Raw genomic sequence first — 19,932 nt, forward strand, 5'->3', positions numbered from 1 at the left:
GCTGATGACTCCCCATGAAATCTGTGACAATCTTCTTCTGAAAACAATTCTTCATTTCTTCATTGTTTTATCTTTTCCTTTGTTAAACTATAATGCTATTTTAAAGGAATATTACCAATAGGTGGGCTCACAATCTATTCCTACAATAATACAGGTGTGGGTTCTCATTAAATACCGCGCCTTCTAATCAGCACACCTCTATGCAAGGAAGTGCAACTTCTCATAGTGATTTGGAGTTGCCATGGTGTCTAATTTGGGCGGCACAGTAGCACAGCTAGTAGAACTGCTGCCTCACAGCTCCAGTGACCCAGGTTCAACCCTGACCTCCGGTTTTGTCTGTGCAGAGTTTGCATGTTCTCCCTGTGACCACATGGGTGCTCCTGTTTACTCCCACATTCCCAAAGACGTGTAGGTTTGTAGGTGAATTGGCAACTATAAATTGCATCTGCCATGCAGTTGAGTGGTAAAATTTAGTGGTGTTGATGGGAATATGTGAAGGAACAAAATGGGATTACTGTAGGTTTCGTGTAAGTGGGTTGATGGTTGGCACTGACTCAGTGGGCCAAAGGGCATGACATGTAAAGGGGTTGGTTATTGCTTCCATCTTTTCTCAAGAATTTGCAGAGGAGATGGTACCCCAGTTGGGCAACTTTTACATTTTTGTGCATCAACTCATGGGTTGCAAGCACCTCTCACGATGTTTACCCCATACTCTTTTGAGGCTTTTTGTTCCTTGTGACGAGAAGCCTGTGACCTTTTGACTTCCTCACCTGTTATGTATTACCACCAAATCCATTGAGAAATCCTTTCTGAAGCTGTGCCACGCTCAGCTTCACCCAACCACAAATGCAAAGATCATTACACTCTTCTAGTCAGCTTCACATACAAACATGTTTTAATTGCCACTCATCAGTACCCCTCCCCGTGACATGTTGTCATCCGTTGCCCTTGCTCAGAAGTATAAGTGGATTCACACACACACTTTGCTCCTCTCTTGCCTGTTAGGAAAAAGAGAGGGAAGCATTAAGACTTATTGCAAAATATTTTATCATAAGTGGGCACAAGATTCATTTGTTAATTTTCCATCCCCCTTCTGCATTCAGAATCCCAAATGGAAGTGAGATCATTGTTTCTTCCTCACATGCTTTCTTGACTCAGCTGTCTGACAATAACTATCTTTGACAGCCTTCTTTTCACTTACTTATGGCAAACTTATTTCTGATGGGTTTAGTTGCAATGGAATGAGCAGGCTTTCAAAATAAATTTGTTCCATGTTTCAATTTCTGTGACACCCAAGCTGAAGGATCTTTCTCCCAAATTCATCATAATCTGAAAGCCAGTTGGTTGATGTTTGTCGGTTCCATTTTTTTTGCGGTATCTGATGTATGTTACCACATGTCTCAGGAAGGATCAAAGCACATGCTCAGAATTGATGCCTAATATCAGCCAAGGATTTATCTAACTGTAATAGACAAGCTGTGTGTTTTTCTGGTCACCTACTTAAGATCAGTTTCTCTTGTATACTTTTTGTAAGTGAAGAGTTCATTATATTGATGATTGTATCAAAATAACATGGGAGCAGAAAACTGAGTGTACCAGTTCAGCAGGTCATATTTAATGCCCTTGCCTAGAAATTGCATAACTATGATAAGGCTGGGGGTGAGCCAGGGTCTCTGTTGGGTCCGGAAATGAATCAGGGTCCACGACCAGGACGTAGGCTGTAAACAAGCCAGGGGTATGCCAGGGTCCACAATCAAGCCAAGGACGAGTCGAGTCAGGTGGAGTTTATTGTCATATGCACAAGTACGTGAATGCACTGGTGCAATGAACCTTACTTGCAGCAGCATCACAGGCACACAGCATTAGAGACACAACAACATTCGCAAGAAAAACATAAATTAGACAATGTTATACAAGAAAGAACACAATTAGAACAAAAAAAAAACAGTCCACTGTGGTGCAAAGTGGCCATAGTGTTGCTATACTGAGGTGGTGTTTAGGGTTGTTCGGGTTGGTTCAAGAACTGAAAGGAAGCAGCTGTTCTTGAACCTGGAGGTGTGGGGCTTCAGCCTTCTATACCTTCTTCCCGATGGTAGCTGCGAAAAGATGACATGGCCCGGATGGTGGTCTATGATCAGGTCAAGGATGAGCTGGAAACTGTGATTGGGCCAGGCACTAACCAGGGTTGGGATTGAGCTGGGGTCCTGAATACATCCCATGCCACAGGTGGGAGATATTTTTAATACGGTAAGTTTTACAGAGGAAATGGTGGTTCATCTTTAAAGTATAAAAACGATGTTCCAGTGATCTTTCTTTAAATCGACAGTTCACTACTTGCAGTGTGAGGTGAACATTCTTGAACCATGATTTAATTACAAAGGTCATAAATAGCGACCTACTTATCCAATTTCTGCTGTTAGGTAAACAGTGGGAGCAATGCAGTTCATATTGTCATCATGTTTGTTTAACCCAGTGGGGAAATGACAGCCATGTTTGGGCAAATCACGACTGGAATTGCTTTGGCCAATATCCCTTTCAGCAGGACTTCAACAGGAATTAGTGCAAATACTTCAAAATATGCACAAAACATTTTATTGTGCAATTTATGTAGGAAAAAAATGGCAACGGTGTCTAATCCAGTTTTTAAGTCCTGCCTGCATTGCTTGTTTAACTCATTTGTATACATTGCCTGTATTCCAATGAACCTGACCTGTACACCCTCCTGAAATAGTTTAGGGAAGAGAACTGAAGGCAATCAGCTTTTTGCCAAACTCATCACGGAGTCTGCATGGTGTCATAAAGAGTTTGCATTCTCCAGGGTGCAAAGAAAAAATGAACTTTTGTATCAGACTGGGTATGAACAGCTGACAATCAATGAGCTTCCTCATTTGCATGAGCTGCAGGTAGATGTGTGCCCAGATCTTATTAAAGTTGCACTGAGAAATGTTTGAATTGTTGACGGGTCATTGGCAGTGATATATTACTGCAAAGGCTTTTGAATTGCTATTGAGCTGCCAACACAGTCATTGCATTATCGTAAGTGACTGAAACCCAGGAACAAAAAAAAACATAATATAGCAGATGTTGAACAGATCTTGGCATTAAGTGGCACATTTATTACTAATTCTACAGCAGAAATATTACGAGGATACTGCAGTTTTGGTTTACTTTTAGTATAAAATGCATTGTCTCAATAATAAAGTCATGCTAAAGACATTAAGGAGAACTTAAATTTGGCCAAGCAGGTGCAATTTGAGAGTTTGAATAGAATAACTATTCTAAATGTGTTGACAAACCAATTTATAGGTCTTAGGGAGCCAGAACCAGGGGCTGCTGACCAGCCCGTTCCCAGGATGCAAGTTGACATCTTGAATATATATTAGAACATAGAACAGTGCAGCACAGGAATAGGCCCTTCAGCCCACAATGTTGTGCCAAACTAATTAGGCTAATGACACCGAATACCTTCTGCCCGCACATGGTCCATATCCTTCAATTCTCTGCATATTCATGTGCATATCTAAGAGCCACTCCATCACTTTATCATATCTGCCTCCACCTCCACCCCTAGCAGCATATTCCAGGCACCCACCACTCTCTGAGTAAAAAAAAACTTGCCCACACATCTCCTTTGAACTTGCCCCCTCTCACCTTAAATGCATGCCCTCTAGTATTAGACATTTCGACCCTGGGAAAAAGGTACTGGCTGTCTATACCTCTAAAAAAAATACTGTCTATTTATACCTCTCATAATTTTATAAACTTCTATCAAGCCTCCCCTCAGCCTCCGCTGCTCCAGAGAAAACAACCTTAGTTTGTCCAACCTCTCCTTATAACACATGCCCTCTAATCTAGGCAGCATCCTGGTAAACCTCCTCTGCACCCCCTCCATAGCCTCCACATCCTTCCTATAATGGGGTGAGCAGAATTGAATGCAGTACTCCAGATGCACCCTAATTGAGGCTCTGCAAGTTTTCAGTGGGTTTACAGGTTTGCCAGTCATTGGGGAGTGGACCAGCAACGGAGGTATGGTGGGAACAATCTCAGGGAATAGGTAAATACCTTCACAGCATCGCTTGTGGCCCATGAGGAGAAGGAGGTGGTGCTTCTTCTCCCACCCCACGAGTTGTAAGCATCATCAGACTGCTCACTAACCATACAAATTGCATCCTGCCCACCCAACCCCATTCCCAAGATAAGAGGCCAGATGTTTGGACCTCTGTCATGATTCAAAACACATCCAGCACATGATTCAAAACACACCCAATTAATCCTTCATTTCCCACAGTGGTTAGAGATTAGACAGAGGGTACAGGATCCCACATGGGCATTGAGTTCAAGAGTCAGCAAGTTATGTTGCAGCTTTATAAAACTCTGGTTAGGCTGCATCTTGGAGTATTGCATTCAATTCTGGTCACCCATTATATGAAGGATGTGGAGGCTATGGAGAGGGTGCAGAAGAGGTTTACCAGGATGCTGCCTGGATTGGAGGGTATGTGCTGTAAGGAGAGGTTGTACAAACTAGGGTTGTTTTTTCTGGACCAGCAGAGCTGAGGTGAGAGATGACAGAAGTTAATAAAATTATGAGAGGCAAAGATAAACAGCCGGTATCTTTTTCCCAGGGTTGAAATTTCTAATATTAGAGGGCATGCATTTAAAGTGCAAGGGGGAAAGTTAAAAGGAGATGTGCGGGGCAGGTTTTTTTTTAACACAGGGAGTGGTGAGTGCCTGGAATGCACTGCCAGGGGTGGTGGTGGAGACAAATACAATAGAGGCATTTAAGAAGCTCTTAGATAGGCACATATATACGCAGAGAATGGAGGGATATGGACCATGTGCAGGCAGAAGGGATTAGGTATGATTAGCTTAGTTAGTTCAGCACAACATTGTGAGCCAAAGGCCCTGTTCCTGTGCTGTACTGTTCTATGTTCTATAATGGCCCATAATGCAGGGTCAGGAATTAGACCTGTATCATCCTAGGGTCTCCTCTGAGTCAAGCCTGTTGATTAGGCTGACTCCTGGGCTGGTGTTCTTTGCTCTGGATCTAATGACCAGCCTATTGATATGATTTAAAAAAAAACGTACATCTTTGGGATAAAATCAGGTTATGTTAATCATTATATTGTTAGTTAGTTTCATTAGAGCCATACTAAAACATGCAAAAAGATATATAACCCAACAGAGTGAAACATTTGTGCCGAACAAAATGATAAAATCATCACCACAAAAGGAAATGTTACAAGGCGTTTTAATGGCAGCGATAACTTCAATTCATGACTGCAGTTATGGAACCAGTTGCAATTCAGGACCATGTCACCTGCTTTTGGTTTAAGGAGCTTGACTAACTCATATTTCAATATACCTCTGCTTTCAAGTCCTCATACTCACCCTAATTTAAGTTTAAATACTTATTTGGACCCATTCTTCTCTACCTCGCATTGAATACTTGTGGGCAAATGAACATGTGCATTCTGTTGCTCATCATCAAAGTGTACAATCAGATTGGTAACATCTACCTTATCAAAGACCAGAGTCTCTGACACTACAGCACCACTTCAACACTGCACTGAATAGTCAACCAAGATCATGCATTGCAGGACTGAAATGGGCTTGTAGATAAGGTACTGTACTTTCATCTATTTCCAAGCTACAAGAAGTTTCAAAAGGATTGTTTTACAAATTTATTTTTATCTCTTATAGGATTAGTCTGTGCCTCTAATTCTCCAGCATCTTTGGCAGCCATACATGGCATAAGCATTGACAAATAATTTGATCACGGGACATCACCACAGGGCCAAATATTTAATTACTGGCATCAAATAGTAATCAGTAGTGGGAATACTAGATATTTCCCTACAACATGACTCACGTGCATTGAAGTGATTTCAAGCAGTATTGTCCTTTACCGTCTGTAACCTACCCACACACAAGAAGTTTGGAATTAAACAAAGAATTTTTTTTGTTCTTTATGGACAATGCATTGCATTTGCCCACAAGTATTCAATGCGAGGTAGAGAAGAATGTGTCCAAATAAGTATTTTAAACTTAAATAAGGGTAAGTATGAGGACATGAAAGTAGAGGTATACTGAAATGTTAGTCAGTCAAAGTACAGTGGCAGGCATTTATGGGGATTTTTCAGAATGTACAGAATCAATATGTACTGACAGAAAGAAAAAAAAATCCGCGATGGACCCACTCTCCCATCCATGGTTAAATAAGGAATTTAAAGATAGCATCAAAGAAAAGGCATGTGATTGTTCAAAGGCAGGCGGCAGGACAGAAGAATTTTTTAAAAACAGCAAAGAATGATGAAAAGGTTACTAAAGAAGGAAAAATTAGAGTGCCAAATAAAGCAAGCCAGAAACATTAAAGCAGATAGATAGGAAGAGTCTCTTTGGCTATTTAATAAGAGAAGTTAAGAAGTCATTGCTGGTGCTTCGGAAAGTAAGTCTGGGAAATTAATAATGAAAAACAAGGAGATGGCAGATGAAATGAACTGGTCCTTTGCATCAGTCTTCACTACAGAGTATACATCTCACATATCAGAAATAGTTGTAGATCAGAAGGAAGGAATCCAAGAAAATTACCAATACCAGAGCAGTGTGAAAGAGAAGTTTGTTGGAGGCACATTAAATGAATGGACAAAGATCTGGCTAAATGGAGTTCAATGTGGAAAAATGTGAAATTACTCACTTTGACAGAAAAATGAAAGAGGTGCATATTATTTGAAAGGTGAGGGACTGCAGAGCTCTGAGAAATCCTAATACCTGAATCACAAAAGGTTAGTATGCAGAGAGAGCAAGTAATTAGGAAAGCTAACAAAATATTATTGTTTATTGCTGGGAGAACCGGATACAAAATTAGGGACGTTATGCTTATTATTATATTGGAGGCATTGGTGAAGCCATTTCTGGAATACTGTATACAGTATTGGGTCACGGTAGTGTAGTGGTTAGCATAACACTATTACAGCGCCAGCGACCCTGGTTCAATTCCCGCTGCTGTCTGTAAGAGTTTGTACGTTCTCCCCGTGTGTCTGCGTGGGTTTCCTCCGGGTGCTCTGGTTTCCTCCCATATTCCAAAGACATACAGGTTAGGAGCTGTGGGCATGCTATGTTGGCGCCGGAAGAGTGGCGACACTTGTGGGCTGCTCCCAGCACATTCTCAGTAACACAAAAAGATGCATTTCACTGTGTGTTTCGAAGTACATGTGACTAATAAATAAATATCTCGTCTCATTTCACTTTATCTAAGGCTGTTAATGCATTTGAAGCAATTCAGTTTTCTCAACTAATACCTAGCCCAAAGATTAATCAGCACCTGCAGAGGTGCAGGAAGGTTGGCCAACAATCATTTTGGTCATGGGCTTAAAACTATAATGGAGGAGCAAAGTGAGTAGAGTTTTGGTCTCGTAGCTCTAAGGACCAAGGTTCAGTCATGACCTCCATTGCTGTTGGTGTGGAGTTGTTGCTTTGGTTTTCTCCCACATCCCAAAGACATGTGGATTGTAGGTTAATCAGCCCTGAGCATATAGGTGAAGTTGATGGGAATGTATAAAGTGGGATTAGTGTAAATGGGTGCCTGATAATCAGCACAGACTCAATGCATGAACAGACCTATTTTCCATGCTGTATTATTACAATAGTGCCCCTGTTACAAGATGTCAGCCTTTACAAAATGGGTCTTGCACACAGCCCCTCATGTGCTGTGCCATTGTGGAATACTCTGAGGGAAAACACAGGTAGATCCAAGAGTGGAGCTGATCTAGGATGCCGTTGGCAAGAGAAGCTTGGTAGTCGGGGTCAAAAAAGCTCATGTATTCAGAGGTCAGGAGTGAGGATTTATTGACTAAGGATCCTGAGTTAGTGGTTAGTTGGGCACCGTGAACAGGAAGTACTGAAGGAGTGCAAGTAAGTAAGTAACTTAAGGCAAAGTACCTGATTTGGGTTTCCAGCTTCAGCCTGAGAGCTGTTCAGGGAGGCCCCCTTTAGATCAAGCAATGCTGTGAAATCTGAGGGTCTCTAACAATGGGTGCATTTCCCCAACAATGCTATATAGTCGTGTTGCATGGGAATTTATGTCGTTCAATTAGTTTCATCATTACAAACTTGCTTCTTGACCAGATTCCGGTCAAATTTTGGGAGTAGCACGATTTAACCCAAAAAGAATCATAATCTCTTTCCACTTCAGAAAAAGTTAGTGATCATACACTCAGCACTGAGGAAAAGCAAAACTCTGCATCCCAACCCAGACCTCCATTTTGCCTGTATTTTCAGAACTTTAGGAAGTCCAAAAGCACTTAACAACCAATTGAACACCTTTGAAACACAGTCACCATTCTGTCATAGGAAATACTACATCCTGTTTGTGCACAGCAAGCTCCCACAAATAGTTGTGAAATAAATGAGTAGGTCATCTGTTTTCCATTTAGCTGGAGAGCTCCCCTGCTTTCCTTCAGAATGTGCTGTGAGATCCATTACATGAGAACAAATGGGCAGTTTGGCCGACAGTGTCTGTGACTGAATAGCACTCCATAAGTATTGCAGTCTCAATTGTCAAATACGACCTCTGCCCAATTCCAGGTCCTGGAATTAGTTTGAGGCCATATTGTTTTGAGCTGGGACTATTGTCATCTGACATTTATGTTGAAAAGATGCATTAAACTGAAAACTAGAAAAGTCAATAAATTAAATCCATTGAATTAATTTCAAAGCTTGACACAAAAAAGACCATGTCTCAAGACCCATTTTCAGACACTCAATACATACGTCAAACTGAAAAATGCCCCATCTTAATAAAAGTTTGATTTACTTACTATATAATGACTTTGGGCTATTAAGGGGAAAAAAAAATCAAAGACAAAACAAATAAAACTGCAGATGCTGGAATCTGAAGCAAAAAAGGAAATGCTGGAAGAACTCAGCCAGTCAAGCAGCATCTGTGGAAAGAGAAACCGGTTAATGTTTCATTTCTGTGACCACCTCCTCAAAATATTTGTGTTTTTGTTCAAGAGTCAAAGGCAACTTGTTCTCAAAACATTCAAGTAGTTGCCAAAGAATTACCATTACCAACTTTATTGCACCCATCTCCTTTGTCAGAGATATCAGCCTGAGTGAGCTTCTGACGCTGGCTGGCAGCGAGCATTGTCAATATTGGTTTAGGGATAAGCAATTCTAAAGATGCTTCAGCTTAAATAGTAGGTGTTCAGCTTCCTTCGGACTCTATGATCTTGGTGATCCTTCCAAAATGCTGCCTCTGTTTATGTCAGCAATGTTGAAAGCAAAAATGTCATTTGATAAGAAAGCAGATTGGCAAGAGAGGGAAGAGAAACAAACAAATTCTTTACTAAAGTTTAAAAGACCAGCACTTCCTGAAACAGTATTGCAGTATTTTGTAAATTCTCTGTGGCTTAATGTACACAATTAATGAGGCTAGAACAAAGACAGAACAAAAAATATTCCCCTCTCACATACCTGCTAGCAATCTGCATTCATTAAACTCTTGGGGATATTAGGAAATTACTAACAGAATTTGAAGTGTTGTCATTGTTGTTGTTTTTGAAGCTCCTCTAAGTTCCTTGTCAGCATGGGGGAGATGTGGAAATTGTGAGAGTTAAGAAATATAAGCAGGAGTAGGATCTGAGCTGCTATTCATTAAGATCATGGTTATTTCTTTATCTTGGCTTGTCTTGGTTATTCTGTCTCTACATATCTGTTTATTTCTGTCTGTACACAATGTTCCTTGAAACCTGTTGTGTAACAACTTATTGGATGCTTTCTTTTTACTTTATAATTTAACTCTGATGTTAAAGATAATTATGTCTAAAGGGAAATGAAATACCACATCAACATTTTTTAAAATGTCAGATGAATAAAGCACTACAATGAACATTAATGTCCTTCATGATTTAACTGGGAATTGAGTAAACTTGAGTGAAAATGTCTTGAAGTCTCCTTAAATAGCCAAATCAGTCTGATAATTCTCCTGTGAGGTATCTTGGTTAAGTAATAAAGTTTTACTTTATTGAATGCGTTTTTTAAATGCTAGTTGTTGTGAAGCTCCCAGGTCTTTAGGCCTAATGTTGTTACAACATGTCCAGGGATGACTTGTCTTACTTTAGTTGTCCTAGCTGTCACAGTCATGCTGTTTCAGAGCTGACCTTCCGATCACTACAACTTCTTCACTGTGACTGTATTTTTGCCTTTCCCACATAGATATTCACTTCATTGTTATTACATATTGTAGAATAGAGTTTGGTATTGATGGTCTGGATAAGCAGAAATTTCCTTCAGATAAATATTGGTCTTGTCCATTCTGTAGCTATCAGCCACTCTCCCCTCAATCTGAAACTGAACCAGAGTGTTTGCATTCATGTTTGTTATTTGATTTCGAAATGAGCTTCAGCTGACATATCGAATCCATCATATTAATCTCCACCTCTGTAATATCACCCAACTCCATTCCTGCCTCAACTTACCTACTGCTGAAAGCCTCCTCCATGCATTTAAAACCTATAGATTTGACCATTCCTGATTAGTCTTTCTGATTCTGTTGCATAGTTTCTCGAGTCACACCATCCCATTCACCCTTCCACTTGTTGATCTATGTTGTAACATGGTTAAACTATGCTTCAGTTTTAAAATTTCCATCATTGTTTTCAAATCCCTCCATGGCATCATCCCTCCAACCCTTTTAATCTCCAACCTATGGCCACCTGAGAAGTGAACACTCTTCAAATCTTGCTCTCTTGAATATCCCTGCATTTAATTGTTCCACCATCAATGGCCGTGCCTTCATCTGCCCAGGCCCTAATCTTTCGAATTAAATTTAGTCACCTGTCTACCTCTCTCTCCTCCATTAGGATGCATCTTAAAGCTATTAACTTTGACCAAGCTTTTGATCATCTGTCCTAATATCTTCTTGAAGCTTGGTGTCAAATTTCATTTGAAAAGGGTCCAGTGAACCACTTTGGGAGTCAAAGTTCTAGCAGCAGTAGGACTGATGATGATTGTTGTTCAGGAAGTTATGAATTGTGGATCCAGTAAACCTGTGATTCTGACTGAAATCATATGAAAATGTAAAATGTGTGTATATGTGAGGAGAGAGGAAAACCAGAATAGGGACAATAATATTCATCTAAAAGCATCAGATAGAAACAAATGTGTTTCTAGAAGCAGAAAGTAGAAGGAATGGCAGGTTTTGTGGAAAAATTAGCTGATGACATGAAAGGTGACTGATTGAAGTCAGCCTAATCCTTTCAGCATATTTTGGTCAATGTTCCCGAAAAAGGAAATTCCATAATAGATTCATCAGAAGGCTAATGTTTCAAGTTCAGTTGTTTGTCCTGATGAAAATGTACATTTTTCATTCTCTTTTTTTTTATTTAACATTTCCTGCACTTTTTAGTAATCTTATCACATCCTCAGAGACGATGATTATGTTTGCAGAAAGTAAATACATTTAATACACACAATGACAACAGCTTATACCTCAAGATAAGTTTAAAATATTTTCCTTCTTTATAGTGTCTGAAACACTGGGAAACTGTAAAATTAAAGTAAATGTTTTATTGACAGTGAGAGGTGCAGTTGTTTCTAAATAACATTAACACTGAACCTTCTCAGGATATTAGCAGTCATGGCAGCACTAAAGCTTCCCACAGCATCTGCTGTCTCTCACATAATACTATAATATCTTTGTGAGATCTGTTCATTTCTGTCTGTACAAAATGTAGCTGAAATTAATTTCTTAAAAGGCAATATTTTCCAGTACCAGTAACATGCTGTTTTTATCATTGCCATCTGCAGAATGACTCCATTCCTCAAGAAAATTTCACAGCTGAAGTATTCCGAGCGTTCTTGAATAATATTTGTCCTCGGCCTGAAATTGACAGCATCTTTTCAGAATAGTAAGAAATCCATTTTCTTATTTGATTCAGTGTTGCTGTGTGATGAGTTATCTTAGACCTTATGTTTGAACTGAAGACTCTTTTTGTTTTGGCTGCAGTACTAATGAGGTAATCCTCTGTTGTATGTGTTTCACTTACAGAGCATTGTGTAAATGCAGAAAATTGGGTTCTCTCAGGATTAGATGGTTTGTCACAAAATAAATGGGATTCAATGTAACATGTCAATCTCTGAGTGTGGGGTGTCAACAGGGGGATAGTGTCCCCAGTCCACAACATTAATTGAGCTAGATGCTACAATGATACCGGAGCAAGAGCCTTCATTATTGTGAGGAGAATGGAGAAGCTAGGGTTGCTCACCTTGGAGTAAAGAATATTAAGGGATGGTGTGACAGAGGTGTTCGAAATGAGGAGTAAGTGAGAAACTATTTCCAGTATGAGAGAAATCAATAACCAGAGCTTACAGGTTTAAGAGGATTGGCAGAAGAATCAGGCATAACATGAGGATTTGTTTTTGATGCATTGAGTCTTGATGATCTGGAAAATGCAATGCCCAAGTGTATGATGGAAATAGATTCAGCAGCAAATTTCCAAAAGGAAAAAGGTAAATATTTATAAAGGGAAATAATTGCTCAGATTCGGAAAAGAGCAAATGAGTGGGATGAACTGGAGCGAAGTGGTACTGGTGTGATGGACTGAGTGACCTCCAGTTCTGTATTTTGAAAGACTTCATGATGAAAGCTACTGCGGGCCCCCATGCTCGACCCTGCAAAATTTTGCAGCAGAAGTAGTCACAGGAGAGAAATATCCTTGAAGGGAAGTAATCTGACATGACCCAGATGTGTACCCAGACTCCAGGTAATATGCTTGACTTCTAACTGCCTCATCAAGCCATTCTGGTCAAGGATAATTAGGGATAAGCAAGCTCCCACAAATATTGTCCTAGCTAGCATTGCACATGTCCAATGAATGAATAGATTATTTTAAAATTCTTTTGAAACAGTGTTATCCTCATAACGCAGTGTGGTGTCTCTTCACTCGACAAGGACTGACGTCTCTATCATAGAAATGAGTTGACATTGACTGTTGTGGAATGAAAATTGCAGCAGCAGATCAGGCCCTGATATTTTGTGGTTTGAGCTCAATTTTCCAACGCCCTCTGCAGAGAGTATTTGCCATTTATTGCAGTGCTGAATTCGGAGGCATTGAACATTTATCTTGTGATTTTTGCTAGTGCTCCTTTATTTTCCATGATAAACTTCAAAGTCAGCATGAAACAAAAGAGCTGGAATATACAGAGGTTGCCTCATTATGCAATTTTCAAAGAACTGCATGCCAACACACATTGAAACCAATTGTCATAACAGAGAAAATAATCAATTAAAATATGTATCTTTGTCCAAGGTAATCAAACCACTTAGTTTCTGAGTCATTGGTTAAGTATCCTAAGTGGCAACAAATTTACAAAGTTCAAAATAATTTCATTCATTCATTCTGCCTCTACATTCTCTCATGGTTTGGTGAGGCTGCACATTGTGATGATTACTGCTGGTCGTGAATTGTGCAATGTGCAACTTCCATTGGTCAGTCCCTGTTGAATTAGCTTCAAGCACTACTTTTGCACTCCACCTTCATGGCAAATATGATGCGAATACAAAACCACGCCCAGAGCAGCTGGAGCATAAATTCTATTCTGTTGTACCTGTGCTGTGAATGCACAATGAGAGCCAATCTAATGGGCAGAGGTCTCTATGGACATCTGGACCTAGCTAGCATTGCGTACATCCAATGAAAGGCCTTGAATTAAAGACAGCCCCACATCTGTCTGAAATAATAGGCCATTTCTGGATTCGAAAATACAACGGGAGTAATCAGAACTAGCACCACTCATTCTCCAGCCAGTATTCCTGGGCTTTGAGCAGACTAATTGGCAGATTTTTAAAAGCATTGCCTTGGTCCCCCAGGAAAAGGGAAAAAAAGATATTTTGAGGTGTGTAGTTTTTTTTATCTGCAGTTGAAAGGGCTTCTGGATACTCAACAGAACTCTACCTCTGGCAGTCAATGTTTGCCTGTGCACAGGATAGTGGTTAAGTCACTGGACACAAACCTGGAGGCATGGGCTATTGATCTGGAGACATGGGTTTGAATATCATGGTGCTCGTTTGGATTTAAACTGGAGTGATTAAATAAATTCGGGATTTTTTTAAAAGGCTAGTGTCGGTAATGGAGCTCATGAAACTGAAATTATCATTAAAGGCTATTTGGTTCCCTCTTCTCCTTTGGAAGAAGAAATTTGCCTTCCTCAAGTTTTCTGACCTCTCACAACAATGTGATTGATAATTGTTCTCTGAAATCATCCAGTAAGTCACTCAGCTCAAGGAATGGTAAATAAATGCCAGTCTCACCAGTTATATTCACATCTTGTGAATGAATAAAAAATAACTAGGAAGTCTAGCACTGTAGTTATAAGGTTGGAGGAACAACTGAGGGTTGTTCTGAGGAGCTGAGGAACAAAAGACTCAAATTGTGCCTATCCTTTCTAGGCGTGTCCTTGCTCATCACTGGGGCCTCTATTCAACTTCTACCCACTTTGTTTTACAAAACTGGAACCATGAGTAAGGCATGGGATGGTGAAAAATCTGCCTTAGCACATTTTGCAGACATTATCGAATAATCTTTTAACCATTGATCAAATTAACAAATGGAACTGAAAAAAATGAAGCTGGTCGAGCCATTAAGCTCATTCTTTTCACAGACTATGAGTGGATTGTACTTTCACCCTGGATCTCACAAGAGAGATTAATAGGCTTACAAAGGATATATTTCTCCCTAAATTCCAAATATAACTGAATGAAACTCTATGTTTGTAACCATAACTACGCTGATAAGAATCTAATATATTTTTTGATCTCTTTGCAACGCCCCTTTGAAAGATATGTTGCCCAAAACAATGACCGATGCCTGGCTTAACCAATGAATTGCATGAGGTTCAGAAGAATATAATTAAATCCTCAGTGATTAGCAGTTATTACCTTCACTTACCATGCTTACTAATAGAATGTGCAAACATATTCAAATTCACACTGTGTAATATTCATATGCACATCAAAATGCACCAGTTATCCTTCATTTTATTTAAATAATTGGCCCAACTCATTTTCAGTGCTGTCAACTGTTCTCTAATTTGTCAACTGAATAAATTATAGCACCATTTTCATCTGAGATTGATAAATTGTTGTGACAAGCCAGGTAGATAGAGTTGAGAGACAAATCAGCCTTGACCTTAGTGATTAACAGAACAAGTTCACTGGTGGGACATATGTGGTTGAGGTGGGTGTGCCCGGGTGGGAGTTCAATGCCTTATTCCCATTCCTATCTTCCCTCCTGATTGTGATGTGGTATTGAGGCTGGAGTGTGCTTCCTTCTTGGGCTAGCCAACCTACATCTTTGCCATATTAATTCTTCTGTTCTGAGTTGCTAGGAATTTCTCACAGTGAGTCAAATGTTGCTAAATAAAGAAACATTTTCAGTAATTAGAGTTTTCAGAATCTGTCTCCCCGAAATGACAGAAAAAAATAATTTATTCTCTTTATCTGCAAATGCAGTAAATGTGATTTGTAAGACTGTGTGAACTAGTTCTTTAGAATTTAGAAGAATTGTTTCATATATTGCACAAATTCAGCTCTTATGGCTGCCTGGGAAATAAATATGGTGCATTGCGGAATTTACTGCAAATTATTGGAAATCTCTGAATGTTGATGTGATTTATTCAGTGTTTTGAAAAATTCACAGGAAAGATTCAAATCTAAAGCCTCCAAGGCATTTCCGGCTTACTTCCATTTATGTTGAAGAGTTTACTGTATATTTCTTCAAGAAATAAAACAAATGAACGTTGCAGCAAAAAGTGTTATTTGGCCAGGAGTGCCTTTGGTTGGAGCAAAATATCAGCGGGACTCTGCTGGGTTTTGCTGGTAGTGAGAGAAACAAGAGAACAGAGCAGCCAATAAGATTGAATTACTGGGAAATAACCAATGGGAAGGACTGAGTAGGAAGGAAAATGAGGAATTCAATGTCATATTAGGTGCAGGAAGAAAAATAAAGAGAGGGAATGAAAGACTGGATCGAGAAATTAAAGGAAAAGGCTTGTTTTTTTTGGTTGCAGAGTGGTTTCATTGCCATTGCATATCAATTATCATGAAAGAATACTTGAACTTCTAATTATCAGCCCTAAATGTTTATGGAGTGTTTACTTTGTATCTACCCTTGCAATTATAGCAATATCATATCATTCAGTGCATTTCAATGAGGATCCAGGCAGCAACCTGCTGTCTCATAAAGTGACAGGCTGAGTCCCAACTATGTCAGCAGTTTTTGGCTTTTTGCTTCTGCTTCATACTTAAAATAGTAATACTATTTGTGCGTAAATAGTGGAAAGTGCCATTATCTTTACCATTGCCTTGATAATATAAAGGCTTTTAGAAGAACCTTGCATTGATTTTGAGAGCCTGAAAGTCAAGCTAATTAAAACAACAGTTGTGCTTATTTACCTGTCTCCTGATTACTGTGAAATTCTGAAGTTCTGACTTAAACTATTATTGTGAGTTTGTAAGTTGATTGCCACATTGTTTTAGTTTGCAGTGGTGGGGCGTGAATTTGTTTCCCTCACAGTTTGGTAGTTTCTGTCATTAGCTGGATTGGAGGTAACACAAAAGTGAGTGAAAGGAGATTTTGAAAACTTCGTCTTATATCTTCTTATTACCAGATATTATGAGTTCTTCCAGTGCAATGAAAACATATCGAGCCTTATTCTCCTTCATTTATTTCAGTGGTGCGAAGAGCAAGCCATACCTATCAGTGGACCAGATGACAGACTTCATCAATTCTAAGCAGAGAGATCCACGTTTGAATGAGATACTCTATCCTCCCATGAAACAAGAACAAGTGCAACAGCTCATTGAGAAGTATGAGCCAAATGACAACCTTGCAAAGAGAGGTTGGTTAATTATGGAGTTTATTCAGCTTGCATGCTTTGGGGGATTACAAAGTGGCAGAGTTAGACTGGGATTGCAATGCTATCCACTGATTAAACCGGCATTTGTGCTTTATATAATAAAACACACATATTGGGATGTACACGTGTATGCACAGAAAGCAATATATAGGTAATAATGCATAAGTTGGCAACCACAGCTAGTGACTTAAGTGATATTGCTGTCTGTGAGACTGAAGTTTGAGTGGGTTTGCAACACCTTCTCTATTCAGAGATTTGTTACCACGCTGAAGTTCATTTCAACATCATTCTATAAATTTTTGCCAAGGATGTTATAGGCATTTTGCAGTAAATTCCCAAAATAAGTGACAGTAATTAATTCTGAATTACATGATTCATAATGTGTGACTCATATTGGACTGGAGCTTTTGCTTCACGGTGTGTTACATATAGAATGGCACATAAGCTAATTAAACAAGGCAATAACACATCAAAGGATAGAGATGACATACCATCAACCATGCTTATTTCTGAATTGTCATCTCAATGTGCCCTGCATGACATTCAGAATCTCACTCCTAGCTGTGTTACTAGTGTATAATATCTGAAAGCAGATGCAAGTTAGCTAATTGTTTTAGAGAACAACAATTAACACATATTGTTGATATTGCCGAGTGCTCTAATGTAATCTAAACTTGACCTGAACCGAAATTTGGCATCAGGTGATGTGAATTGCAGTAGTATCTGGTTTTATTTCACAGCTTGTTAGAGGCATGAAAATAATGGCATAATAAGTGGTGATTCACTATTTCTGTAGAGCCTTTCACACACGTTAGTGGGCATGCACTGATGAGCACCACTCAATGCATGCATGTTCACATTCTCTCACACTCACATGTACAAAACAGACACACACACACACACACACACACCACACCCCCCCCCCCCCCCCCCCCCCCATGGGCACCACCTCTTGGTGAAGGCAGACATCTGGCACAAAATACATAATTCACCAGGCAGAGTGACCCCTTCTCTAAACTTCTGAGACTTTGACTACCTACAGCAGAACCTCAAGGCACTGGAAAGATATTACCAGTGTCTCTGCAAAATTCTCCAAATCTCTGAGATGGCAATGTGACAATGATCAGGTAATCTGTGTTGATGAGGTTGACGGAGGGAGAAATAACAGCCAGGACCCCAAGGATAATGTTCTTGTTCCTCTTCAAAAAAAAGTGATACAGGATCTTTTGCATTCACTAGAGAGAGCAGACAGAGCCTCTTTTTTGTTTTCTCATCTCAGTCAATACCTCTGCCAGCACAGCATGTGCTGCACTTGTGTCAGTCTAGATTGTGGTGCTCAGGTCTCTGGAGCAGCACCTGAACCTCCTGGCTCAGAGGTAAGAGTGCTGCCGATTGATTGCAATAACTGGTCCTCAGTCTGGAGCCATTGTTCAGGGGCTTGGCCACTGATGCTGGAGGACCACAGCTGGCTGACAGGTGAAAATGGGCCATGCACCAGCATCTTGCTGTATTTGAAGAGCTCTGTGACTGAATGGAAGAATGAAGTCAGAGACTAGATTTTCCTACAAATAAAGCCTATGCATTATTCTATGGGGATCTCTTTAGAGTTGGTAAAGGGTTGAATGCCAGCCGATTTCATACCCCTACTGCAAAATTCCCCTTCATTCTTCTCTCTTCCCCACTCCTGGACCAGGTTATCCAACTGTATGGTTCTGGAAGACCCACACAGTGCATTTCTGCACTGGATTGCTCAGGGGAGTTTTTGATGTTCATCAGAAATTCATCTCATGATGAGATTTGTTCTTCTACAGAACTTCTGCCAAGTTGTTCCTCACCAGAATTGCCTTGCTAATCTGGAATACATACCAGCAAGTGCAGGACAAAGCTCTTGCGAGGTCAGAAGTGGAAGTCCTGAAGCTACTCACCCATCATTGGCATTGCTCTTTGCAATGTCATTCGGCAGAGGAGCTGGAAAGTGCTGGGAGTCAGCTTTCGGAACCTATACCAGGCTAGATATGAGACTCATCTGTGTAAGGTTGTGAAAAAGACAGGGAAGAAGGTTTTTTGTTTCAATTAGTTGTATTTTGCTTAATATTCTTAATTATTTAAAACTTTTAAAGATATTTTTAAATGCTAATAATTTGTAGTTTTTTAAATTCTTTATTTCATTTTCAATATGTTCTTACATGCTTTTGAATATTAGAGACATTCGGGAACATTTACTTTGGATGTCGATGTGCACAGCCAGCAGAGCTGGAAGATTGGTTTTGCAGGCTCTCTGAGCTGTCAGGGGACTTTCGTGAGTTGGGGCCTTGCAACCACTCAGGACCTCTGCACCTGGATTAGGGAGGATGGTGAGTGTGGGTTAGTGGCCCATGCACCAGTATCCAGGTCCAAAAAATGGTTATGATGAGACAGGCTGCATCTGTTACAAACAGACACCTGCAAAAGATGTATTTAGTTTGGTGCTTTCAGCAGTGTTGTGTAAAGGCATTATAATTGACATCAGTATTTCTAAGATCTGGGGAAGAATGTAAAGAATCCCTTTCTTTCTCAACATATAGTGACACTGGTGCATTATCATCAGATGAATGCAAGGTTCTTGTATGTCTCTCACATCTAGATATCTGCCAGCATTCGCAGTCTGTGCTCACACATGATAAAGGCTACAGAGGTGAGATATCTGACTCACCCAGTTGCTCCCTTCAGAAGACAGGAGAACAACGAGGGGAAGATAGGAGGGGGCAGGGAGAAAACATGACTCTGTCACCCCCTTCCTGTTCTGCAGTCAGCTGTTCAGCATGGAAATTGCGATCTCATTGATCGGGTAGCTGCTGCTGGAGATTGATCCCTGGGCATGGAAATTTCCTGAGGACATTTGTGATGATGGCCCTGAACAAAGGTAATGCTGGACACTGAGGTCGACAAAGATGGGCAACGACCGACAGTTCCTCTCTTTTGTGGCCACTGACTTTTTCGATCCACTGAAGATTCAAGCAGAAGTAATTAGTAACT

At 40.0% G+C, this 19,932-nt stretch overlaps 1 protein-coding gene across 4 annotated transcripts in view; it reads left to right on the top strand.

The window, feature by feature from the left end:
- Positions 1-19,932, top strand: part of LOC127567834 (1-phosphatidylinositol 4,5-bisphosphate phosphodiesterase beta-1) — a 711,920-nt gene that overhangs the window by 499,329 nt on the left and 192,659 nt on the right. For all 4 annotated transcript variants that reach the window (XM_052010953.1, XM_052010954.1, XM_052010955.1 and 1 more), the window contains 2 exons: positions 11,809-11,909; positions 16,733-16,899. In XM_052010953.1, the coding sequence (XP_051866913.1) occupies positions 11,809-11,909; positions 16,733-16,899 (268 nt within the window). The remainder of the gene's footprint in view (positions 1-11,808; positions 11,910-16,732; positions 16,900-19,932) is intronic.

The sequence above is a fragment of the Pristis pectinata genome, chromosome 3 (genome assembly GCF_009764475.1).
Source record: "Pristis pectinata isolate sPriPec2 chromosome 3, sPriPec2.1.pri, whole genome shotgun sequence".
NCBI classification, from domain to species: domain Eukaryota; kingdom Metazoa; phylum Chordata; class Chondrichthyes; order Rhinopristiformes; family Pristidae; genus Pristis; species Pristis pectinata.